This window comes from Tachyglossus aculeatus, chromosome 26 (assembly GCF_015852505.1).
Source record: "Tachyglossus aculeatus isolate mTacAcu1 chromosome 26, mTacAcu1.pri, whole genome shotgun sequence".
In the NCBI taxonomy this organism is placed as follows: domain Eukaryota; kingdom Metazoa; phylum Chordata; class Mammalia; order Monotremata; family Tachyglossidae; genus Tachyglossus; species Tachyglossus aculeatus.
The window spans coordinates 15,960,232-15,985,856 of record NC_052091.1 but is presented as its reverse complement, the minus strand read 5'-3'; the positions used below and the strand labels follow the sequence as shown (position 1 = coordinate 15,985,856).

General features: G+C 50.7%; 1 protein-coding gene across 1 annotated transcript in view; it reads right to left on the bottom strand.

Annotated features, from left to right (window-relative positions):
- SEMA7A (semaphorin 7A (John Milton Hagen blood group)) overlaps positions 1 to 17,152 on the bottom strand; it is a 66,613-nt gene extending 49,461 nt beyond the window's left edge. Inside the window, 3 exon segments of the mRNA XM_038767077.1 lie at positions 16,586 to 16,731; positions 16,896 to 16,934; positions 16,936 to 17,152. Of these exon segments, the coding sequence (XP_038623005.1) occupies positions 16,586 to 16,731; positions 16,896 to 16,934; positions 16,936 to 17,036 (286 nt within the window). The 5' untranslated portion in view covers positions 17,037 to 17,152.
- Between the last annotated feature and the right edge of the window lie 8,473 nt (positions 17,153 to 25,625).

Here is a 25,625-nt window from a genome sequence, read left to right as displayed (position 1 = left end):
ACATATAGAGACGGTCCCTACCCAACAGTGGGCTCACAGTCTAGAAGGGGGAGACAGGGAACAAAACCAAACATAATAATGATTGAATTTATTAAGCGCTTACTATGTGCAAAGCACTGTTCTAAGTGCTGGGGAGGTTACAAGGTGATCAGGTTGTCCCACAAGGGGCTCACAGTCAATCCCCTTTTTACAGAAGAGGGAACTGAGGCACAGAGAAGTTAAGTGACTTGCCCAAAGTCACACAGCTGGCAATTGGCAGAGCCAGGATTTGAATCCATGACCCCTGACTCCAAAGCCCCTGCTCTTTCCACTGAGCCACAATGCTTCTCTACTAACAAAATAAAATAAATAGAATAGATATGTACAAATAAAATAAATACACACACATGTACACCTGCCACCACTTGTCTTCTGTGTGACCTTGGGCAAGTTGCTTCACTTCTCTGTGCCTCAGTTACCTCATCTGTAAAATGGGGATTGAGACTGTGAGCCCCAAGTGGGTCAGGGGACTGTGTCCAACCGGATTTGCTTGTATCCACCCCAGTGCTTAGTATAGTGCCTGGCACATAGTAAGTGCTAAACAAATGCCATAAAAATAATAATTATTATTATTAGACGGGAAGGACTCGACAGTGAGGTCAGAGCGGGGCCAAATTTCAGGGTTCAAAGGGGATCATGGCTGGGAGGAGGGAGGAGGTCACACAAACTCTAGCCCTTCAAGACCTGGTGGGTTCCCACATCCAAGCTACTGCTACCAACATGCTGCTTTCCCCTAAACACTGAAGAAAGGGCTGCTGCAGTTTCTCCAAACCCATCTGCTGGGCAGAGCCGGGGGGAGAGCCAATCAATCGATCAATCAATCGTATTTATTGAGCGCTTACTGTGTGCAGAGCACTGTACTAAGCGCTTGGGAAGTCCAAGTTGGCAACATATAGAGACAGTCCCTACCCAACAGTGGGCTCACAGTCTAGAAGGGGGAGACAGAGAACAAAACCAAACATATTAACAAAATGAAATAAATAGAATAGATATTTACAAGAAAAATAAATAGAGTAATAAATATGTACAAACATATATACACATATACAGGTGCTGTGGGGAAGGGAAGGAGGTAAGACAGGGGGATGGAGAGGGGGACGAGCCAGAGGACATGGGGCAGATTTGTCCCATTCTGAGCCGCTGAGCTGAACCTAAATGCAGGCGGGACTGAAAACCCCTTGAGGGCCGCGATCTTGACTACCAACTCTACTGTACTATCCTCTTTCGAGCACTTAGTACAGTGCTCCCCACACAGCAAGTGTCCAATAAATACTACTGACTGACAGAAGGAACTGGGTTCTAATACTTGTCTGTTGTTTGACCTTGGGCAAGTCACTTCTCTGGGCCCCAGTACCCTCGTCTGTTAAATGGGGATTGAGACTGTGAGCCCCACGTGGGACAGGGACCGTGTCCAATCTGATCTGCTTGTATCTGCCCCGGCACTTGGAACAGTGCTTGGCACATAGTAAGCACTTACCAAATCCCCTAATCATCATTATTATTACCTGTATGATAACACTAACGATCGTGAGATTTGGTAAATGCTCAATTGCTAAGTTCTGGGAAAGATACACTACGATCAGTTGGGACATAGCCACCCGGTCCCACAACGGGCCCGGTCTACAGGGGGATTTGTCTAGGGACCTGAGAGGGGAGAGAACGAGGGGACTCGGCTGCCATCGGTCGAGAGAAGCTGACAGCTTGGAGTTAAGTTTGGAAACGGAGTCTGCTGTCTTCAGCCGGCTGAGGGTATAAATAGAAAGGGAAGGAGGGACAGAAGAGTGCTCTGAAAGATGCCCCGATGGCTCCCGTGGAGGCTTCCGCAAGAAAGGAGACCACCGGAGAGCCGGGATCGTCGATCCCTCCCACCACCGCCCCCCAGGACGGCTCTGCCCGGACTTTGCAGCTGCCAGGGCCTGGCCAGAGACTTGGCAAGGGGCACGGGTCGTGGCAGCCGGCAATGCAGAGGGGGCAGGAGGAGGCGGAAGGATGTACGCCTGCCCGGCCAATTGGGCTGGGGCCAAGGCACAAGTCTGGGCCAGCTGGGCCTCGGGGAGCCGGGCTGGAGAGGGAGGAAAGAGGAAAGAGCACACCGGAGACTGTCAGGTTAAAGAGTGACGTGGAATGTGAGGGTAGTCAGAGGCTGAGAGACTTGGGACACCCACTGCCCTGACCCAAACATCTCTGGGAAGACTCGGACAATGGTGATCCGCAGCCCCCCTAGCCAAGACTGAATTTAGACATCCTGTCACCAAGGCTAATGATAATCATAATAATAAGTATTTGTTTAATATTTACCATGTGCCAAGCCCTGGGATGTATATACACGGTCCCTGAACCATATGGGACCCCCAGTCTAAGGGGGAAGGGAGGACAGATATTTAAACCCCCATTTTATGAGGAGACTGAGGCACAGAGGCCATTAACCTCTTCACTGTACCTCGTTCTCGCCTGTCCCACCATCGACCCCCGGCCCAAGTCCTACCTCTGGCCCGGAATGACCTCCCTCCTCACATCTGCCAAACTAGCTCTCTTCCCCCCTTCAAAGCCCTACTGAAAACTCACCTCCTCCAGGAGGCCTTCCCAGACTGAGCCCCCCTTTTCTCTGCTTCTCCTCCCCTCCCCGTCGCCCCGACTCCCTCCCTCTGCTCTACCCCCTTGCCCGCCCCACAGCACTGGTGTATATTTGTACAAATTTATTATTCTATTTATTTTATTAATGATGTGTATATAATTCTACATCGATTTTGATGCTATTGATGCCTGTCTTCTTGTTTTGTTCTGTTGTCTGGCCCCCCCTTCTAGACCGTGAGCCCATTGTTGGGTAGGGATTGTCTCTATCTGGTGCCGAATTGTACTTTCCAAGTGCTTAGTACAGTGCTCTGCATGCAGTATGCGCTCAATAAATACAACTGAATGAACAGAGAAGTGAAGCGGCTTGACCAAGTCACACAGGAGGCAACTGGTAGGCCTGCATGTGGGCCCAGTGAAGACTCCTCTGGCTGCAGTCACAAAAGTGCAAGAATTGCACTCAAATCTCCTGGCCCCAGGATGAGTTTGAGGAACCCCCCTCTCCCCCACCGCCTAAGCAGGAGAGGGAACAGGTATCCCCATTTCACAGTTGAGGAAACTGAGAATCATAGAAGTGAAGTGACTTACCCAGGGTCACACAGCAGATAACTGGCAGAGCCAGGATTAGAACCCAGGTTCTTCTGACTCCGAGGCCCGTGCTGTCTCCACTAGGCTATGTTGCTTCTCCTTTGAGAGAGCTCATACCTCAGTTTCTCCCCTCTCTGCCCAGCAGTTCATCCACCTGGAAACCCTAGAGCACAGATACCTCCTGGAGTTGGCTGGGGGTGGAGCAACAAATGAAACTACAGTAAAATTGTCGAATGGGCTTGTGGAGCCTGTTAATTACAGCTAATTACGTTAATGCTCACCTAGTCACCCAGAGATTAGGAACAATTCATGCCAGGTGATTAGGTACACAGCCAGTTTCATTCAACTGACAGCCAGCCCTGCCCAGAACCCCCAAGGAAGGGGAAGCTGGCTGGAAGAACTGGAGTGGGCTGCTAAATGTTTGGGACTTTTTCTAAGGCTGATTTCATTCTTCTTCTGCCGAGCCCTGCGGAGGGCAAGTCCGAGAGGACCGGCCTCTTCCCCCACATCGCCCATCTTTGCCACTGATCCAAATCCCCCTCCCTGACGTCCCCGGCCTACAGCCCGGCCTGACTTTGCACCTCAATCAATCAATCAATCGATCGTATTTATTGAGTGCTTACTGTGTGCAGAGCACTGTACTAAGCGCTTGGGAAGTACAAGTTGGCAACATATAGAGACAGTCCCTACCCAACAGTGGGCTCACAGTCTAAAAGTCTAAAACCCCAGCTGGTTTCTACTTCCCTATTTGAGTGGTGATGACAAGACAGAGAGAGGAAGCCGGAGTGGGGGGAACTGCCTTTTAAGGGTTTCCTCTAGCCTCCCCAAGCAGAGACCGGGAAGGGAAACTTCCATCCTCCCCCCGATCCCCGGCCGCAACGCAGAGGGGCCCCAGTCCTTGACAAACCAGTCTGGGAGGCCTTCCCAGACTGAGCCCCTTCCTTCCTCTCCCCCTCTCCATCCCCCCCATCTTACCTCCTTCCCTTCCCCACAGCACCTGTATATATGTATATATGTTTGTATATATTTATTACTCTATTTATTTTACTTGTACATATCTATTCTATTTATTTTATTTTGTTAGTATGTTTGGTTTTGTTCTCTGTCTCCCCCTTTTAGACTGTGAGCCCACTGTTGGGTAGGGACTGTCTCTATATGTTGCCAACTTGTACTTCCCAAGCGCTTAGTACAGTGCTCTGCACACAGTAAGCGCTCAATAAATACGATTGATGATGAAACCTCTCAGAAGTTCCCAGCAGATCCAGAGTAGGGGAGGAAGCTCTACCATAAGGCCAAGGGGATCCGGATGTCTTAGCCCATCGCTCACAGGGTGGACGGCCGGTCCCGGGAACTGGTTTTCCAGCCCATGAACCAGGCTTCCTCCCTTCCCCCAGGTGATGCTTGGGAACAAACCAAAGGCGAAGGTAGCCTGTGGGGAGGCCAGCCTGGGAGTTAGGCACTTTCTGGACACCCCCTCAATCACCCAGGTGGCCTTCTTATTTAACTTCCATAACGCACTGTAGCTCAGTTCAAGACCAGGGCCTTGTCCTGAGGAGAACCTACCTCTTCCTCCTTGAAATCTAGATAAGATCTCCTCAGGGACACCCTTGAACCCTTGAATCCCAACTCCTGGAGGTGGAGGGGGGGAAAGCGTAGATGAATGCGGGACCACCCCATCACCCTCAGTGAGGACCCCCAGCCCCCAGTCCAAGGAGGGATCAGAGGAGGATATCCTGGGACTGAATCCTCATCTGACTCCCTCAGCTGGAGCCGCAGCAGCCGCAGGTAAACAATAACCCCGGAAAGGTGACTGGAGGGGATGTGACTGGGTGTGTTTGTGTTGTGTGAACAGCTGGTCCCCTCCTCTCAGGAGAACAAACACTGGAGGGGGAATCGCCTGCTTCCGAATCCGGTGACAGGCCAGGGAAATGGCAAAATCCCTCTAGGAAGGATGTGCGCTCCAGAGGAACCTCTTGAAGGGAGAGCGAATCCTTGGTAGTGAAGTTTCCGGCTTCACTCCAGAGACCAGCGCTACTTGGGAAGATGGGGAGGGATGGGGTGGGTCCTAGGGAGGTGGAGCGAGGGCCGATCAAGGATGAGTTCGAATTCACCTCCCTCCTGGAGCCCCTCAGCACCGGCCCACGCATTCCATGGGGCGAAAGGAATCAGGGCAAGTAGAAATGACAGGCAGCAGGTGTAAAAGAACTAGAATATCCTCAGCCTCTCTTTCCTGGAGACTTGGTTTTCATGGGAATCTAGGTCTGGAGGGAGAGCCGAGTATTTTTGCTGCGGGCAGATGCTTGTGTTTTTTCAGGCTGGCGAGATGGATGGGAAGGAGAAGGAGGAGGAGGAGAAGGAGGAGCTAAGGAGGAGGAGGAGGAGGAGAAGAAAGTGGGGCTGGCTGGAAATGGACGGGACAGGACTGGGACAGGCAATGCAAGTTTTTAAACTCAGGAGTATCTTTGCTGTTGAATACTTTTTGAGGATGCTGTGTGAGTCCTCTCCTTTCCCCTCCTCCCCTCAGCCCAACTAGGGGCCACCTATGCCCTTTTCATTCATTCATTGTCGTATTTATTGAGCACTTAATGTGTGCAGAGCACTGTACTAAGCACTTGGGAAGTACAAGTTGGCAACATATAGAGACGGTCCCTACCCAACAGTGGGCTCACAGTCTAGAAGGGGGAGACAGAGAACAAAACATATTAACAAAATAAAATAAATAGAATAAATATGTACAGATAAAATAAATAAATATTTATTTATTTGCCCTCCTTCCTCCCCCACACTCCCCAAGCACTTTGATATTGACCTCCACCTCCTCTAGACTGTAAGCTCCCCTCTAGACTGTAAGCTTATGGTGGGCAGGAAATTTGTCTACTAACTCTGTAATCTTGTACTCTCCCAAGTAATAATAATAACAATGATGGTATTTGTTAAGTGCTTACTATGTGCCGAGCACTGTTCTAAGTGCTGGGTACTTACTACAGTGTTCTGCACCCGGTAAGTACTCAATACCTGCAATTTATTTTAGGGCCTGCCTCCCCTGCTAGATTGTAAGCTCCTTGTGGGCAGGGAGTGTGTCTTCCAACTCTATCGGACTCTCTCAGTCGCTTGGTTCAGTGCTCTGCGCAGAGTGAGAGTTCAGTCAGTGCCGGGGCTTGATTGGCAGCCACGGGCCAGGAGAGGAAAGGAAGAGTGGTGGCTATGGCACCAATTCCACAGGAGTGAGGGATAGAAATAATAATAATTATGGTATTTGTTAAGGGCTTACTAATGCGCCGGGCACTGTACTAAGCACTGGGGTGGATACCCTGCCCCATACAGGGCTCACAGTCTTACTCCCCATTTTACAGATGAGGTAGCTGAGGCCCAGAGAAATGAAGTGACTTGCCCTAGGTCACCCAGGAGGCAACTGGCAGATAATAATAATAATGGCATTTATTAAGCACTTACTATTGGCAAAGCACTGTTCTAATCACTGGGGAGTATACAAGGTGATCAGGTTGTCCCACAGGGGGCTCACAGTCTTAATCCCCATTTTACAGATGAGGTAACTGAGGCACAGGGAAGTTAAGTGACTTGCCCAAAGTCACACAGCTGACAAGTGGCGGAGCCAGGATTTGAACCGACGACCTCTGACTCCAAAGCCCGGGCTCTTTCCACTGAGCCACGCTGCTGCCTGCTTCTCCCCCTTCCTGGGCAGGGGGGAGAGGACCCCAGCCCAGCTCACAGTGTTCCCCCTCACCTAGGGAATCCCACCCAACGAAAAGGGAGAGCATCACTGTCTGGTGGGGAAAGTCCTGGGATCCAGGCCTGGATTCTCAATTCCTCCACCAAGTTGAGGGGGTGTCCAGCTGCACATTTTCCCTGGTCCCTGCCCCAGGTCCCCACCCTAGGCCAATCAGACCCTCCCCTTTCTCCCCATTTCCTCCAGCCCACCATCCTATTCCTCCCCTCTCTTCCCTTCCCCATCCGCCCCTGAGATCGGATCTCCAGTCACCCTATCCCGGTCATTCATTCAATTGTATTTACTAAGCACTTACTGTGTGCAGAGCACTGTACTAAACCTTGGAGAAATACAACACAACAATAAAGAGGGACAATCCCTGCCCACAACGAGCTCACAGTCTGGGCAGACAGCAGAAATGACCCCCAGGGAGGTCTGGGAGGAAGGGAGAAGAAAAAATGGAAGAGGTGAGGGGAAGGGGGAAGGGGGAGAGGAGAGAGGAATGAAGAGGAGAGTGGGGAGGAAACATTTAGTCAGTTATTCAATTAATGGTATTATTGAGACCATAAATCTCATCTTACCCCCATCTTACCTCCTTCCCTTCCCCACAGCACCTGTATATATGTATATATGTTTGTACATATGTATTACTCTATTTATTTTACTTGTACATATCTATTCTATTTATTTTGTTAGTATGTTTGGTTTTGTTGTCTGTCTCCCCCTTCTAGAATGTGAGCCCACTGTTGGGTAGGGACTGTCTCTATATGTTGCCAACTTGTACTTCCCAAGCGCTTAGTACAGTGCTCTGCACACAGTAAGCGCTCAATAAATACAATTGATTGATTGATTGAGCAGCATAGCCTAGTGGAGAGAGCACAGGCCTGGGAGAGTCAGAGAACCTGGGTTCATGAGTTCATTCATTCGATCATATTTACTGAGCGCATACTTTGTGCAGAGCACTGTACTAAGCACCTGGGAAAGTAGAGAAGTAGCGTGGCTTAGTGGAATGAACACAGATTTGGGAGTCGGAGGACGTGGGTTCTAATCCCGACTCCGCCGCTTGTCTGCTGTGTGACCTTGGGCAAGCACTTAACTTCTCTGTGTCTCGGTTACCACATCTGTAAAACGGGGATTAAAAGGGTGAGCCCCACGTGGGACAACCTGATTACCCTGTATCTACCCCAGCGCTTAGAACCATGTTTAGGACATAGTAAGCGCTTAACAAATACCATCATTATTACTATAGTTAATCCTGGCTCCATCCCTTGCATGCTCTGTGACCTTGGGCAAGTCTTTTCACTTCTAAGTGCCTGTTTCCTCATCTGTAAAATGGGGATTTGATACCTGTTCTCCTTCCTACTTAGACTGTGAGCCCCAGGTGGGACCGGGACTGTGTCCAATCTGATCATTTTGAACCTCCCCCAGCCCTTACTTAGTACATTCTTGGCACACCATACCATTATAATTATCAGTATTACTATTAGCTTACTTTGGGCAGGCAACTTTACTAAGTGCTTAGGAGAGTACAATACAGTTGGTAGCTGTGATCCATGCCCTGGAGGAGTTTACAATCTAAGCAGGGAGAGAAATAAAGTGGGGAGAAGGAGTTGGGGACAGGAAATTCAGAATATTCCTAGACTGCTCCTAGTGGGAAAAGCACAGGCCTAGGAATTAAAGGACCTGGGTCCTTTAATTCCCGGCTCAGCCACTTGCTTGCCAGTGTGCCCTTGGTGAGTCACTTCAATTCTCTGTGCCTTAATTTCCTCATCTGTAAAGTGGGAATTAAATACTCGTTTTCGCCCCCACCTTAGGCTCTGAATCCCATGTGGGACAGACTGTCTCTGACCTGCTTATCTTGCACCTTAACCAGCACTTAGTACATACACAATAAGCGCTTAACAAAGAGCACGATGATGATTATTATACAGCACCTCCCACGCAGAGTCACCTGATGAGGACCCTGGAAGGGAATGCAGAAACCTGACAGGGAAGCAGCATGGCCTGCTGAAAAGAGCACGGGCCTGGGAATCAGAAGGACCTGGATTTTAATGCCGGCTCCTACAAGCGTCGGCTGTGAGACTCTGAGCAAGTCACTTCACTTCTCCGTGCCTCGGTTACCTCATCTGTAAAATGGGGATTAAGACTGGAGGCCCATGTGGGACAGGGACCGTATCTACCCCAGTGCTTAGAACAGTGCTTGGCGCATACTAAGCACTTAACAAGTACCATAATTATTATTATTAAAATGAGGATTAAGACTGTAAGACCCACGTGGGACAGAGACTGTGTCCAACCCGATTATCTACACCTGCACTTTATGCTGTGCCTGCATATAGTAAGTACTTAACAAATATCATTAGAAAGAAAGAAAAAAAGAAAAGCATAGCGACCCTTAGATGATCCCCAACAGCAGACCAAAAGCCTTTTCTAGCAGATGGTAAATAATGATAAATGGCTGATAAGTGGTTTTCCCCTGATAGACACAGGATGTCTCCTGTATGTGTCTTTCAGATAACGGTCTTCCATCCCACCCTATGTATTTGACTGAACCTGGGCCAAAACCTGAAGCCGGGACCCACCCAACTCTTATCTCTTAGAGAAGCAGCGTGCTCAGTGGAAAGACCCCCGGTTTTGGAGTCAGAGGTCATGGGCTTATATCCCAGCTGCGCCCATTGTCAGCTGTGTGACTTTGGGCAAGTCACTTCACTTCTCTGGGCCTCGGTGACCTCATCTGTAAAATGGGGATGAAGACTGTGAGCCCCCCGTGGGACAACCTGATCACCTTGTAACCTCCTCAGTGCTTAGAACAGTGCTTTGCACATAGCTTAATAAATGCCATTATTATTATTATTATCCCAGCTCCGCCACTTGCCTGGTTGGGCAACTTTGGGAAAATCACCTCATTTCCTCATCTGTCAAAATAATGTAATAGTCATAATAAAAATATGTGTTGAGCGCTTACTATGTGCCAGGCCCTGCACTAAGCACTGGGGCGGATACAAGCAAATCAGGTTGGACACCGTCCCTGTCCCACGTGGGGCTGACATTCTCAATCCGCTTTTTACAGACGAGGGAACTGAGGCGGAGAGAAGTGACTTGCCCCAAGTCACACAGCAGACAAGTGACGGAGCCGGGATTAGAACCCAGGTCCTTCTGACACCCAGGGCCATGCTCTACCCACTAAGCCACGCTAATGGAACTAAAACCCCCGTCCTCCCTCCTCCTTAGACCGTGAGTCCCATGCAGGACAGAGACTGAGTCCGCCCTGACAGTCTTGTATTACCTCCTCCGGCATTTACTAGTGCTTGGCACAGAGTCAGCCCTTAAATAACACTGCAGTTCTTATTCCAAATCCACCCCAGGACTGTCCCAAAATGCATTTCATTTTCCCTTCTGCACCTGGGCATTCCAAAACTTGGAAGCCTTTTGAGCCAAGGTTTTCACTCTGGGTTCTCCTCAGGAGATTCCCCTCAGGGGAGGTGAACGAAGCCACCCCTGCTTCCCCGGCCCCAGCCACCGTCAATCCCCGCCTCGACGGAAAGAGGATTTCCACTGGAAATGTTGATGATGCTCAAGAAGTCCCAGCCGGGACTCCATCCCCGGCGTGTTGACGAGAAATCTCTCCACCTCCGCCCTCCACCCACATCAAAACACCCCAATGATTCCCCTGGGGACTCTGTCCAGGATGTGAAACAATGTCTCACTTTTTAATTAGGTTCTGACTTGGGTTTTGGGGAAGAGGGTTGGTGGGCTGAGGGAAGAGTTGGGACTTGAGAGACAAACAGTCCTGGAGTCGGTACCGAGCCCAGAAGGGGGCTATACCTCTGGGGATGGTTCCTTTGATCATCATCATTATCATCATTAATATGGTATTCGTTAATAATAATAATAATGCTGGTATTTGTTAAGCACTTACTAGGTGCCAAGCACTGTTCTAAGTAATGGGGTAGATACAAGGTAATCAGGTTGTCCCACGAAGCAGCGTGGCTCAGTGGAAAGAGCACGGGCTTTGGAGTCAGAGTTCATGGGTTCAAATCCCTGCTCTGCCAATTGTCAGCTGTGTGACTTTGAGCAAGTCACTTAACTTCTCTGGGCCTCTTAATCTGTAAAATGGGGATTAAGACTGCGAGCCCCCCATGGGACAACCTGATCACCTACCTGGTAACCTCCCCAGAGTTTAGAACAGTGCTTTGCACATAGTAAGTGCTTAATAAATGCGTCATTATTATGATTATGATTAATCTCCATTAATTCCCAAGCATTAAGCATTTGCTACTAAGCCTTGGGGCAGATGCAAAATAATGAGGTCTGACACAATCCCTGTCCCACTTGGGACTCACAGTCAGAAGTGGGGGGAGAACCGGTATCTTATCTCATTTTACGGTTGAATAAATGGAGACTCAGAGAACTTAAATGGCTTGCCCAAGGTCACACAGCATGCAAATGGCTGAGCCCGGGATTAGAACCCAGGCATCCTCACTCCCAGGCCTGTGCTCTTTCCACTTAGGGCTGTTTCTCTTTTTGCCACCAGGTCCGTCCAAGACAAGAAACCCTGGGCCTGCTTCGCTTCACTGTCCTCCGCACTGTCCTCAAACCCAGAGGGCAAAGGACAGTCCACCGGTGAGGAGGGAGAGGGGGAGAATTCTGGGCTTCTGGGAAATTCCCTGTTTCGGTCCATGTAGCCCTGGGGAAAGCTGAAAATCTCCACTGACTTTCCCAGATCCCAGCTTGACTCTATCCAAGGGGGTGCAAGTAAGGGGCAAACGGAAGAAGGGGAGACCAACTCCCTTTCCCCACTCCACCTCCTCCCCGCAGTGTGGAGCTGACCCACCTCAACTTTGGGGGCAAAGCAGCCGGCCCTGGAGCCTTGCATCCCTTCTCCTCCCAAGACCCCCACCCCTCCATAGGCACGGATGGGTCGTCGGGGGGGAAGGAGTTGGGGGGAAGGGAGAGGGGGCAGGAGATTTGGCTCCCAGACTTCACTCTGCGTCTGCTCGGCAATCTCCTGTTCAGAAGACTTGTCATTTTCTCCCAACTCCTGTCAGTGCAGCTGCTATTCCAATGCACCGAAATCACTAATCCCTCCGCAGAAGCTGACAATGCCATATGCTTCTTCAATCTTTCCCGGCTGTTGGTCCATCAGGGCCCACCCGGCCGGGCTGGAGACCCCGCGGAAGCGGGGAAGGAGAGCTGATAATCACCGGACATCGCAGTTCCTTCGCAAGAGGAAACTTTTTCTATTTGCGATTGGCTTCTAGAAACCTGGGTGGGAATACATCTTGGCCAGCTGAACGGAGCTGAGAAGAGCCGTTTAAAGCCCACTGGATCCCCAGGAGGGAAACTTCAGCTTGGCTGTGTGCAGAACGTCGCGGGTGACCATTCATTCATTCATTCAGTCGTATTTTTTGAGCCCTTACTGTGTGCAAAGCACTGTACTAAGCGCTTGGGAAGTACAAGTTGGCAACATATAGAGACGGTCCCTGCCCAACAACGGGCTCACACCTTAGAACTACGAGGTGGGCACAGGGTCCCTGAACTCTCACCTTTGGCATCTTCAGAGCCCCTTGGTGTGCAGATAGTACCTTGGACATGTATAATTAATCGATGGTATTTATTGAACACTTACTGTGGGCAGAGCACTGTACTAAGCTCTTGGGAGAATACAATACAGCAAAGTTGGTTTAGGGTGAGTTTACAAAGCATTGTACTAAGCTCTTGGGAGAATACAATACAACAAAGTTGGTAAACACGTTCCCTGCCTGCAGGGAGTTCACAGGCGAGAGTGGGGAGACAGATGTTAATAGAAATAATGCATTGCTACTATCCATCAATTGTGATTTAATAATATTACTGTAAAGCACTTTCACATCAGTCATTTCATTTTCACTTTCCAACACCCTGTGAAGTGGGGAGAAGTATATAGTCCTATCTTCCTTTTACAGATGAGGCAGCCGAAGACCAGAGAGGTCAAGTGTCTTATCCAAGGTTTCCCAGCCACTGAGGGATAGAACTGGCATCAGGACCCCGGTTTCCTGTCTTCCGCATCCATGTTCTCTCCTCCAAGAGGCCTTCCCTGACTAAGCCCTCCTTTCCTCTTCTCCCACTCCCTTCTGCGGCGCCCTGACTTGCTCCCTTTATCCATCCCCCCTCCCAGCCCCCCAGCACTTATGGAGATGTCTGTCATTTTTTTAATTTATTTTAATACCTCTCTCCCCCTCTAGACCGTAAGGCCATTGTGGGTAGGGGAATGTGTCTGTTATATTGTTATAGTGTACTCTCCCAAGTGCTTAGTACAGTGCTCTGCACACATTAAGCGCTCAATAAATATGACCGACTGACTGACTAGACCAGGCTACCTACCGCTCCAAGATGGGGGCCGTTGCTCCTGAAGCATTTCCTCCATTGCCAGAGATATCAAAGCGCTCTAAAGCCCTGATCTAGAAGCAGGGAGCGCTGACTGCATTTTCCCAGAAGGGTTGGCAAGACACCAAGTTGACTCTCTCCAATAATAGCACTCCGACTAAAAAACCCGGAGCCCTGAACCCCAATCCCCTGCTAAAGTGCTCAGCGCTTAGAACAGTGCTGGGTACATAGTAAGTGCTTAATGCTTATCATCATTATTACAATCACTAATCACATCCAGGATCTGGGGAGCAGAGTGCAGGCATCCTGATTCTTTTTCTTGCCGTGTCTACTTTCTCCATTGTCCTCTCCCAGGTGCTTAGTATAGTCCTCTGCACCCAGGAAGCGCTCAATAATGTTCTCTGGCTTGTCCAATACGACTGACCACTGGAGGGTCCGTAAAGACCAACTCCCTCAGGAGCTCTTTGGACCCCCCCTCCTCCATAAAGACACACACACTCATGGCTGCTACGGTGGAAATCGCTTGATCCTCACACGCTTGCCTCTCCCCCAGACTTAGAATTTGGTGCTTGGCCTTGACCTTGGGAAGACGGCTGAGCCCACGCACCTCCCCTGGGCTCTAGGCCCAGCGGACCCCCTCTCTCCCTCCCTCCCACCACCCGTTCCCCTCTGCAGAAGAGCGAACACTGCAGAGGTGGCAGGAACAGGGCGGATCACGGCCTCCGCCTTCCCGCTACTTGTACAAGGCTCCTATCGCCCCGCTTTCGAGGTGGGCTGCATTGCAGGGGGAGGGAGACCTGAGGGAGGCGAGGAGGGCCCGGCCTTGGGACCCTATCACCCTTCCTGTCCCCCAGCCCTCCCATCCTACAGCCGAAAAGAGGGGAGCCCCCATGGGACCTGTTCATCCCTGAGCCCCCCCAACCTGACTCTGTGCGTCTCCCACAGTCAGAGTGCAAGCCCGAGGATTCTTGGTGGTCACCCAAGTTCAAATGGCTTTCAGAAGACCATCTGCCCTCCGCTGAGTCGCCCTCTCTTCCTGAGGGGCGGTCGGTTCCCTTGCCCGTCCCCGGGTTTGCTCGAGACCCCTGCCCTAGTTCTGGGGCCTGCGGGTGGGCCCCGAGCTCCTTGGAGAAAAACCCTTGTCTGGGGACAAGGTTTGGATAAAACACCTCGTTTGGAGTTGGCTCTGCCCGACACTTGTCCCGGTCGCTGGGCGCTTGCAAGGATTGCAGGGGGTGGAGGGGAAAAGGAGGGGGAAGGAGGGACAAGGGGAGGGGGAAGAGAGAGCCCAGGAGAAGGTGCAGTTCCGGAGGCCCTGCCAGGGAAAGGTGCAATGCAGGGCAGAGTCAATGCCAAACTCCAGAGTGGCATTCTCAGGGAGAAGTGGAGCTCGGTCGCCCGGTTCTCCTCCGGACCTTCCCTCGGGGCACCTGCGCTCTCCTCGGGCCCGGATCCAAGGTGGGAAACCGGCCCCGGCAGTGGGGTAGAAGCCCCTACCCCAAGGTCACCCGAGGACGCCTGGCAGCCCCCCTGCTGAGCCGGGCGCCTTTCTCCGGCCCGTTGCCGATTGGCACGTGGTGGGCTCCTGCCACCCCGAAGCCCTGTCCCTGGCCCCCACCGGGGCTTTAATTAATGACTAATGATGGCATTTGTTAAGCGCTTACTAGGAGAAGCAGCGTGGCTCAGAGTGGCAAGCGCCCGGGCTTGGGAGTCGGAGGTCGTGGGTTCTATTCCTGGCTCTGCCGCTTGTCTGCTACGTGACCTTGGGCAAGCCACTTCACAGAGAAGCAGCGTAGCTCAGTGGAAAGAGCCCGAGCTTGGGTTCAAATTCCGGCTCTGCCAACTGTCGGCTGTGTGACTCTGGACAAGCCACTTAACTTCTCTGAGCCTCAGTTCCCTCATCTGTAAAATGGGGATTAAGACTGTAAGCCTCCCCACCCGGGGGCAGCCTGATCACCTTGCAACCTCCCCAGCGCTTAGAACAGTGCTTTGCACATAGTAAGCGCTTAATAAATGCCATCATTATTATTATTCTCTGGGCCTCATCTGTAAAATGAGGATGAAGACTGTGAGCCCCCCCCCGGGACAGCCTGATCACCTTGCAACCTCCCCAGTGCTTAGAACAGTACTTGGCACATAGTAAGCGCTTCATAAATGCCATCACTATTATTATTCTCTGGGCCTCGTCTGTAAAATGAAGATGAAGACTGTAAGCCCGCCCTGGGACAGCCCGATCACCATGTAACCTCCCCAGCGCTTAGAACAGTGCTTGGCACATAGTAAGCACTTAATAAATGCCATCACTATTATTATTCTCTGGGCCTCGTCTGTAAAATGAGGATGAAAACTGTAAGCCCGCCCTGGGACAGCCCGATCACCATGCAACCTCCCCAGCGCTTAGAACAGTGCTTGGCACATAGTAAGCGCTTCATAAATGCCATCACTATCCTTATGCTCTGGGCCTCTTCTGTAAAATGAGGATGAAGACGGTGAGCCCCACGTGGGACAGCCTGATTGCCCGGTATCTCCCCCGGCGCTTAGAACGATGCTTGGCACATAGTGAGCGCTTCTCAAATACTATTATTATGATTATCATCATCATCAATCGTATTTATTGGGCGCTTACTGTGTGCAGAGCAGTGTACTAAGCGCTTGGGAAGTACAAATTGGCAACATATAGAGACAGTCCCTACCCAACAGTGGGCTCACCGTCCAAGCACTGTCCTAAGCGCTTACTATGTGCCAAGCACCGGTGTAAGAGCTGGGAAGTTGCTCCACCGGAGGTTGCCTCCAACCGGTCCCGTGGCCCCGGGGCGGTGCGGCCCTGTGCGGGGGGCTGCGGGGCTGCGGGGCGGGAAATCTCCGTTCACGTGGCGAGGCCGGGGGGTCTTTGTTCGCTCGGAGCCCGAAGCCCCGCAAGGCCGGCCCTTCCAGCCGACAAAAAGACCACCCTCTCCCCCGTCTCTCCTGATCCAGGGGGGCCAGAGGGAGGAGGAAAGTGCCAGCTCCGGATGCCAAATCCCCCTCCCTCCCCTGCAGAGGAGTTGCAGCAACTTGGGAGCCCCCTCCTCCCCCCCCAAAAAAAGGCTGAGAAATCTTGCAAGGGCTGAGACTCGAAGATGCCCTCAATTAGCCTCTCCCCGGCGCGCACACACTCAAGACACACACACTCCCCACCTCTTTGCTGCAATACAGTGACACACACACACCACACACACACATGCACGCTGGCACAAGAGGATCGGGTGCCCTTGGAGGAGGAGAGGGGGAGAAGAGGGGGCAGCCTGGTCCTACCTGCCCAGGAGGCCGAGATGCGGGGGATGGCCTTCTGGTGGCCGGCGGCAAGCCAGGCCAAGGAGCTGAGCAGGGCAGTGAGGAAGGCGGGCTGGGGAAAGGACTGCATTGCCAGGCGCCGATCAAACAGAAGTGCTGAGTGAGAGCTGACAGCACAGGAGCAAGTGACAGAGAGAGAGAGAGAGAGAGAGAGAGCCAGCAGAGCCAGAGCGAGTTGAAAAATCCATCCACTAGCAGCCGCTCAGGGGAGGAGCCTATGACACAGTCGCTCGAAATAACGAGGCTCCAGGGATTCTCCCAGGAGGCTTACCTCAAGTAAATCCACTCAAAGAGGGATACACTGGAGCTTAGGGATGGGATGGAACCGGCTATCCTGGATCCCACATTCATCCCAGTTGCGGACATGGGCGGTGCAGCCAATCGGCTCCATTCTTCCCCCTGGACACACCATTCCTAGGGATGAAGGGGGGGAAAAAAAAGCCTTTTTTTGGTCCCTCCTTTGCTCCCCGCCTGAAGTGGGGGCTCTGATAGCCCTCGGTGTGGGGAGGGCCTGCAGGCAGACGGGAAGAGGAAGAGAAGGAGGAGGAAGAGGAGGAAAGAGGGAAGGAGGAGGGGGAGGGGGAGGAGGAGGAAGAGAATGAAGAGGAGGAGGAGGAGGAGGAGGAGAAAGAGAAGAAGGAGGAGGCAGGAGGGGGAGAAGAAGGAGGAGGAGAAGAAGGAGGAGGAGGAGGAAGAGAAGGAGAAGGAGGAAAAAGAGAAGGAGGGGAAGGTGGAGGAGGAAGTGAAGGAGGAGGAAGGGAATGAAGAGAAGGAGGAGGAAAAGAGAAGGAGGAGGAGGAAGAGAAGGAGGAGAAAGAGAAGAAGGAGGAGAAAGGAGGAAGAGGAGGAAAGAGAGAAGGAGGAGGGGGAGGGGAGGAGGAAGTGAAGGAGGAGGAAGAGAATGAAGAGGAGAAGAAGGAGGAGGAAATGAGGAGAAGGAGGAAGAGAAGGAGGAGACAGGAGGAGGAGAAGAAGGAGGAGAAGAAGGAGGAGGAAGAGGAGGAGGAGGAAAAAGAGAAGGAGGAGGGGAAGGTGGAGGAGGAAGTGAAGGAGGAGGAAGGGAATGAAGAGAAGGAGGAGGAAAAGAGAAGGAGGAGGAGGAAGAGAAGGAGGAGAAAGAGAAGAAGGAGGAGAAAGGAGGAAGAGGAGGAAAGAGAGAAGGAGGAGGGGGAGGGGAGGAGGAAGTGAAGGAGGAGGAAGAGAATGAAGAGGAGAAGAAGGAGGAGGAAATGAGGAGAAGGAGGAAGAGAAGGAGGAGACAGGAGGAGGAGAAGAAGGAGGAGAAGAAGGAGGAGGAAGAGGAGGAGGAGGAAAAAGAGAAGGAGGAGGGGAAGGTGGAGGAGGAAGTGAAGGAGGAGGAAGGGAATGAAGAGAAGGAGGAGGAAAAGAGAAGGAGGAGGAAGAGAAGGAGGAGAAAGAGAAGAAGGAAGAGAAAGGAGGAGGAGGAGGAGGAGGACAAGGAGGAAGAGAAGAAAGGAGAAAGAGAAGGAGGAGAAAGGAGGAGGAGAATGAGGAGGAGAAGGAGGAGGAGGAGGAAGGGAAGGAGGAGGAGAAGAAAAAAGGAGGAGGGGGAGGAAGAGGAGGAAGGGAAGGAGGAAGAAGAGAATGAAGAGGAGAAGGAGGAGGAGTAGGAAGAAGAGGAGGAGGAGGAGGAAAAAGAGAAGGAGGAGGGGGAGGTGGAGGTGGAAGTGAAGGAGGAGGAAGGGAATGATGAGAAGGAGGAAAAGAGAGGAGGAGGAAGAAGAGGAGAAGGGGGAGGAGGAGGAGAAGGAGGAGGAGGAAGGGAAGGAGGAGGAGAAGGAAAAAGGAGGAGGGGGAGGAAGAGGAGGAAGGGAAGGAGGAAGAAGAGAATGAAGAGAAGGAGGAGGAGTTGGAAGAAGAGGAGGAGGAGGAGGAAAAAGAGAAGGAGGAGGGGGAGGTGGAGGAGGAAGTGAAGGAGGAGGAAGGGAATGATGAGGACAAGGAGGAAAAGAGAGGAGGAGGAAGAAGAGGAGAAGGGGGAGGAGGAGAAAGAGAAGGAGGAGAAGGAGAAGGAGGGAAAGGAAGTGGAGGAAAAGGAGGAGGAAGAGAAGGAGGAGGAGAAGAAGAGGAAGGAGGAGAAGGAATCAAAGTAGTAGTAGCAGTAGTAGCAGTACCAGTATACTAGTGGTAGTAGCAGTAATGATAGCAGTAATAATGGTAGAAGAAGTAGTAGTAGTAGTATTAGAGTATTGATTGAGTGTCCACTTGATGTAGTGCACTGTACTAGGCACTTGGGAAATTCAGAATACAGAAGTGACACATTCCTTGACCACAAGGAGTTTACACACTAATGGGGGAGATGAAAATAAAAATATTTACAAGAGAACTGAAAGCTCCCTCCAGAGAAGAGGGAAGAAGGACATTCTTGGACACCTTCCCATTCTGCCATCTTTGCAATGGGGCCACCAGTCCCCTGCCCCCACACGCCCTGGTAGGGTGACAGGCGGCCAGTGGACAGAGGACCAGTTTTAGGCCAGAGGCATGCAGAAGAGGGAATTAGGCTGATGTCTTGCGGGGACAGATCTAGTATTGGGCTTTAAGGCTAAGTAGTTGTTTCTGTACCTGGTAAAAAAAAAAAGCAGGAGGGTGAGGCTGAGGAACCCCGCTCGGAAATAACACGAGGAAGAGGGAGTCCCACACCCAAATGTGTGTTGGCTGAAAAAGGGACGGTACATGTGGACTGGTTTTAGTCAAGCTTCTCATTTCTAAAGAATCCACTGAAACCTGCCCCAGAAACCACCTGCTTTCAAAGACCCCCGCCCTCAACCCTTCTCCGCAACTGCCTTTTCTGAGAAATGGTGGGAGGTTTCTTTAAGAGCGTGTCACTTTAGCTCCTTCCTCCTGAAGGGGTCACAAGATTCCAAGGGTTGTGGGTTTGTTTCATCCTCCCAGTGTTAGAGGCAGGGCGACCTCAGGAGTCTGAGCTCATCCTAACAGCTGTTGCTTATTCATTCCTTAATGGACAGGGTGTCCATAGGGCAACAGGGCTCCCAGCCCATTGGCTCCCACCCCTCCATTGATGTGGAATCCACCAATTCCAGGTGAACAACTGGCTGGCCGGGATTTCCCACGCAGTAGTCATCATCCATCACCGTCCAAACAATACAGGGGAACGGGGAGAGTATGGCTCACTGAAACTCTTCATCATCATTAGTGGTATTTATCGCCTCTGGATGGTGGGCAGAAGTCTAAATGGGGCCACTGGGACTACACCGACAAAGTAGAAGATGGGGCTACTAAATAATCCTAACTAAATAATCTGAAATAATTATCTACTAAATAATCTTAACTCATCAGTTACACCTCTGCTCTCGCCAAAGTTTCCAACAGCACAGGAACCCTGGGCAAAATGTATCCGTTTCCCTGAAACAAAAGGGGTAGAGCAGTGAAATCTCGTAGCCAAGTAGCAAAAGCGTTCTTGCTGAGCCAGATGGGAGTCTGAGGATAGCGGACAGATCCTCGGGCACAGAAAGCCTTGAATAATAATAACTGTGATATTTGTTAAGCCCTTACTATGTGCCAAGCGCTGGGAAGCAGCGTGGCTCAGTGGAAAGAGCCCGGGCTTTGGAGTCAGAGTTCATGGGTTCGAATCCCAGCTCTGCCAATTGTCAGCTGTGTGACTTTGGGCAAGTCACTTAACTTCTCTGGGCCTCAGTTACCTCATCTGTAAAATGGGGATTAAGATTGTGAGCCCCCCGTAGGACAACCTGATGACCTTGTAACCTCCCCAGCGCTTGGAACAGTGCTTTGCACATAGTAAGCACTTAATAAATGCCATCATAATTATACGAGGTCATCAGGTCCCACATGGGACTCCCAGTCCAAATAGGAGGGAGAGCATCTATTGAATCTCCATTTCGCAAATGAGAGAACTGAGGCCGAGAGAAGTTCAGTGACTCGTCCACGGTGACGCAGAAAGTAAATGGATGAGATGAGCCAGCTTTGAGCCAATCTGATAAGGGGAGGCACTTGAGAAAATCCCAGAAGGAGGCCCCTATAGAAATCACCAGGCCATCGAAGTGTGTGTGAAGGCCATCACCAGGCCAGACTGTGAGCCCCCTGTTGGGTAGGGACCGTCTCTATATGTTACCAACTTGTAATTCCCAAGTGTTTAGTACAGTGCTCTGCACACAGTAAGCGCTCAATAAATACGATTGAATGAACGAATGAAGTCCACGAGGATGATGGCAGGCTATTTTCTGAGTGCCCCCAGGCTGTGGTCCCTCACTCTTCACTGTCAATTAGCTCCCAGCAAAGAGCATGGGACTGCAGGTTAGCTGTGACCTTATTGTGCCTATAATCTAATCCCTCAGGCCTCAGCTGCTCCTGGGAAAATAGACTGGCCACCAGAGCTCTGGCTTCACAGGGCTCAAAGCTCTTTTGGCAATGTCCTTCCCGCCCTCCCCAGATCAGCAGGAGATTTTGACTCCCCTCTTATGATCAGGAAAATTGAAGCACGGAGGAAAGGAGAGGATTTGTCCAAGGTCATCCCCACCACCTTGTCAGTACAGACAAGTCATGGATCAATCAATCAACGGCACAATGAGCACTGACTATGTGCAGAACACTGTGCTAAGCGCTTAGGAGAGTATGGAGCAACAGACTTAGCAGACAAGTTCCCTGCCCATAACGAGCATAGAGAGGGATGACCAACCGGAAATTTTGAAATGGAGCAGAAACGCGAGGAAATTAAGATTTCTTGGGTTTTTTTCATTGTTTCGTGTCCTCATTTTTTCCTTCCTTAGGTCAAAGCAGTACAAGCTTGCCATCTGATCTCCCTGGCGTGCTTTGTAAACCCGGAGTGCCTTGCTGGTACTCCTGGCCCTCCAGTGTCTTGTTTCCTTGTGAAATGGTAAGCACTGTATTAGGTGCGTAGGAGCGCACAGCGATAGCAAGAACAACTTACAATCTCAAGGATTTACAGATCGTAAAGACCAGTAGAAGTACAAGTAGAAACCTGGAGCAGTGCAAGCAAAAAAAAATAATGGAATGTGCAAATAAGTACACAGATAATGAGCAGCAGAGGGGAATAGTCTGTGCCTCTTCTCTGTGCCTCAATGGCCACATCTGTAGAAAGGGGATTAAGACTGTGAGCCCCATGTGAGATCTGGGACATGGACTGTGTCCAACCTGATCAGCTTGTATCTACCCCAGAGCTTAGGACAGTGCCTGGCACATAGTAAGCACTTAACAAATACCATAGAAATAATCATAGTAATAATATAATAATAATATAAATATACATATATCTTATATAAATATATTTAGGATACTATTGTAGTGCATGAGGGAGAGAGTTATTCATTCAGTCAGTCAGTCAGTCAATCATATTTATTGAGCTCTTACTGTGTGCAAAGCACTATATTAAGTGCTTAGGAGAGTACGGCTTTGGAGTCAGAGGTTGTGGGTTCAAATCTCGGCTCCGCCACTTGTCAGCTGTGTGACTTTGGGCAAGCCACTTAACTTCTCTGGGCCTCAGTTCCCTCATCTGTAAAAAGGGGGTGAAGACTGTGAGCCCCCCATGGGACAACCTGATCACCTTGCAACCTCCCCAGCGCTTAGAACAGTGCTTTGCACATAGTAAGTGCTTAATAAATGCTATCATTATTATTATTATTATTACAGTATAACAGTAGATACATTCCCTGCCCACAATGAGCGTTCAGTCTAGAGAGGGAGACAGATATTAATATAAGTAAATAAATAAATTACAGCTATGTACATAAGTGTTGTGGGGCTGGGAAGGGGGATGAACAAAGAAAGCAGATCAGGGCGATGCAGAAGGGAGTAGGAGAAGAGGAAAGGCGGGCCTAGGGAAGGTGTCTTGAAAGAGATGTGCCTTCAGTAAGACTTTGAAGAGGGGGATAGTAATTATCTGTCAAATATGAAGAGGGAGGCTGCTCCAGGCCAGAGGCAGGACGTGGGCGAGAGGTTGGCGGTGAGATAGATGAGATCCAGGTACGGTGAGCACAGTGGAGCAAATTAGAGGAGCAAAGTGTGAGGGCTGAGTTGTAGTAGGAGATTAGCAAGGTGAGGTAGGAGGGGGGCAAGGTGACGGGCTGCTTTGAAGTTGATGGTAAGGAGTTTCTGTTTGATGCGGAGGTGGATGGGCAACCACTGGAGGTTCTTGAGAAATGGGGAAACGGGGCTTCAACATTTTTGTAGAAAAATGATCTGGGCGGCAGAGTGAAGTGTGGACCAGAGTAGGGAGAAGGCAGGGAGATCGGCAAGAAGGCTTGATAAAGTAATCAAGGTGGGATAGGATAAATGATTGGACCAATGCGGTAGCGGCTTGGATGATGAGGAAAGGGTGGATTCCAGTGATGTCGTGAAGGTCGAACCGACAGGATTTAGTAATGGATTGAATATGTGGGTTCAAGGAGAGAGAGGAGTCAAGGATAATGCAGCTGGGGTGTTTATAAATTAATCAGAGGCGGCTTTCCTTTTTTTAAAGGAAGATTTAAAGATTGGGGAGAGGCTACATTCTGATGGAAAGAGCCCGGGCTTTGGAGTCAGAGGTCATGGGTTCAAATCCCAGCCCCACCATTTGTCAGCTGTGTTGACTTTGGGCAAGTCACTTAACTTCTCTGTGCCTCAGTTACCTCTACTGTAGAATGGGGATTAAGACTGTGAGCCCCCCCGTGGAACAATCTGATCACCTTGTAACCTCCCCAGCGCTTAGAACAGTGCTTTGCACGTAGTAAGTGCTTAATAAATGCCATTATTAATATTATTATTATGGATATCGGAGGGGAGGAAGTTCCAGGTGGGTGAACAGCATGAGTTTAGGGTCTAAGAGCTGGTACAGAAGAGCGGAGACCCTCAGAGGAGAGAAGAGGGAGAGCTGGGAGAGAGTGGATGAAGAGGGACATTGGTGTCGGAAGAGCTGAGTGAAGGGAGCAGAAGTTGTGGAGGGGCGGGGGGCTGGGGCAGGGCAGACACCTCGGGTTATGGGTGGCCTGGAGCCCTGGACCCCTGACTCGTCATGGCTTCTGCTGTGCAGCTGCCGGGAGGGACAGAGGGCTGGGCAGGGGGGCAGAGAAGGATGTGGAAAGGAACAGGGAAGATCAGCAGGGGAGGAAGGGAGAGGCCAACACGCACGGGAGAAAGATAGACAGAAAAGACAGGGACACGTCGGACTGAAACACCGAAGAGAGGCAAGCGGAAAAGACAGACATGAGACGCAGCCACTTGGGTGGGAGATACGCACAGTGCTTTGCACACAGTAAGCGCTTAACAAATACCATCATTATTATTATTATTGAGATATGCAGAAAAGAGAGCTTCACACAAGAGACAGGCACACAGAAGAAAGACCCTCAGAAGAGAAGGGCACAAAGAAAGGAAAGACACGAGGAGAGGAGAGATGCTCATTATCCAAACCCTCATATGCACACGCTGCCTCCCATAAAACGCTTAGTGCAGTGCTCTGCACACAGTAAGCGCTCAATAAATACGATTGAATGAATGAATAAATAAAACACCTACTCCAGTGCATGCAAATACACACACATGCAGCTATTGCCGCCCTCCCTCCTCTCGCCCTGCCTGTCGGTTGCATCAGCAGGCGGGCCCTCCCCCAGCTCCCGCTTGCTGCCTTGCTCCTTCCTTGGGCTCCTCTCGAGGAAGGAAGAGCTGCTTTGCTGCAGCCGCTGTTACTGCAGCACATTTCAGGGGTTGCCGTCCTGTTAACGACCTGCCCGCAGAGCTCCTTCTGCACCCCCAGAATCCTGTAACCTCTAGAGAGCAGCCCCCCAACATCCATAGCAGTGGAAACCGGTGACTCCCGACGATGCCAGAGGCTCCAGCAGGCCCCCAGGAAGCCCCCAGGACCCCAATCAAACTCCGGCTCTCCGATCCCCACCTGACCTGCGATTTGTTTTTATCAGTAGCGCTGTACTAGGTGTTTGGGAATAATAATTATGGTATTTGTTAATAATAATGATGATGGCATTTGTTAAGCGCTTACTATGTGCCAAGCACTGTTCTAAGTGCTGCGGGGGAAACAAGGTAATCAGGTTGCCCCATGTGGGGCTCACAAGTCTTAATCCCCATTTTACAGATGAGAGAAGTGAGGCACAGAGAAGGTAAGTGACTTGCCCAAAGTCACACGGCAGACATGTGGCAGAGCCGGGATTGGAACCCATAACCTCTGACTTCCAAGTCCGTGCTCTTTCCACCGAGCCATGCTGCTTCTCAATGTGCCAAGCACTGTTCTAAGTGCTGGGGGAGATGCCGGGTAATCAGGTTGTCCCACATAGGGCTTACACTTTTAATCCCCATTTTACAGGTGAGGTAACTGAGGCACAGAGAAGTTAAGTGACTTGCCCAAGGTCACACAGCAGACAGGTGGCGGAGGCGGGACATGCAGTAAAATGCAGAAGACTCAGTTCTCTACCCCAAAGAGCTTAAGATCTAATGGGGTAGCCAGAGAGAGAATAACTCCCGCAAAGGGAACAAATGAGAAAACATAGCTATAATTGATAATGACAAAAGGGATCCTAAAAGGAACAAATGGGAGAGGGACTGTGTCTGACCTAATTAACTTGTACCTACCCCAGAGCTTAGAACAGTGTTTGACACATAGTGAGTGCTTAACAAGTACCATAAAACGAACGAACGAACGAATAAATAAGTGGAATAAAAAAAAAAAAACCATTCGCTCAAGTGCTCATGGTGGCAGGTGGGAATGACCTGAATGGGGAAGAAAGGATTAATCAGGGAAGGCCATCTTTATGGGCAGGGAATAATAATAATAATAATGGCATTTATCAAGCGCTTACTATGTGCAAAGCACTGTTCTAAGCACTGGGGATGTTACAAGGTGATCAGGTTGTCCCACAGGGGGCTCACAGTCTTCATCCCCATTTTACAGATGAGGGAACTGAGGCACAGAGAAGTCAAGCGACTTGCCCAAAGTCCCACAGCTGACTAGTGGCGGAGCCGGGATTTGAACCCATTCCCTCTGACTCCAAAGCCC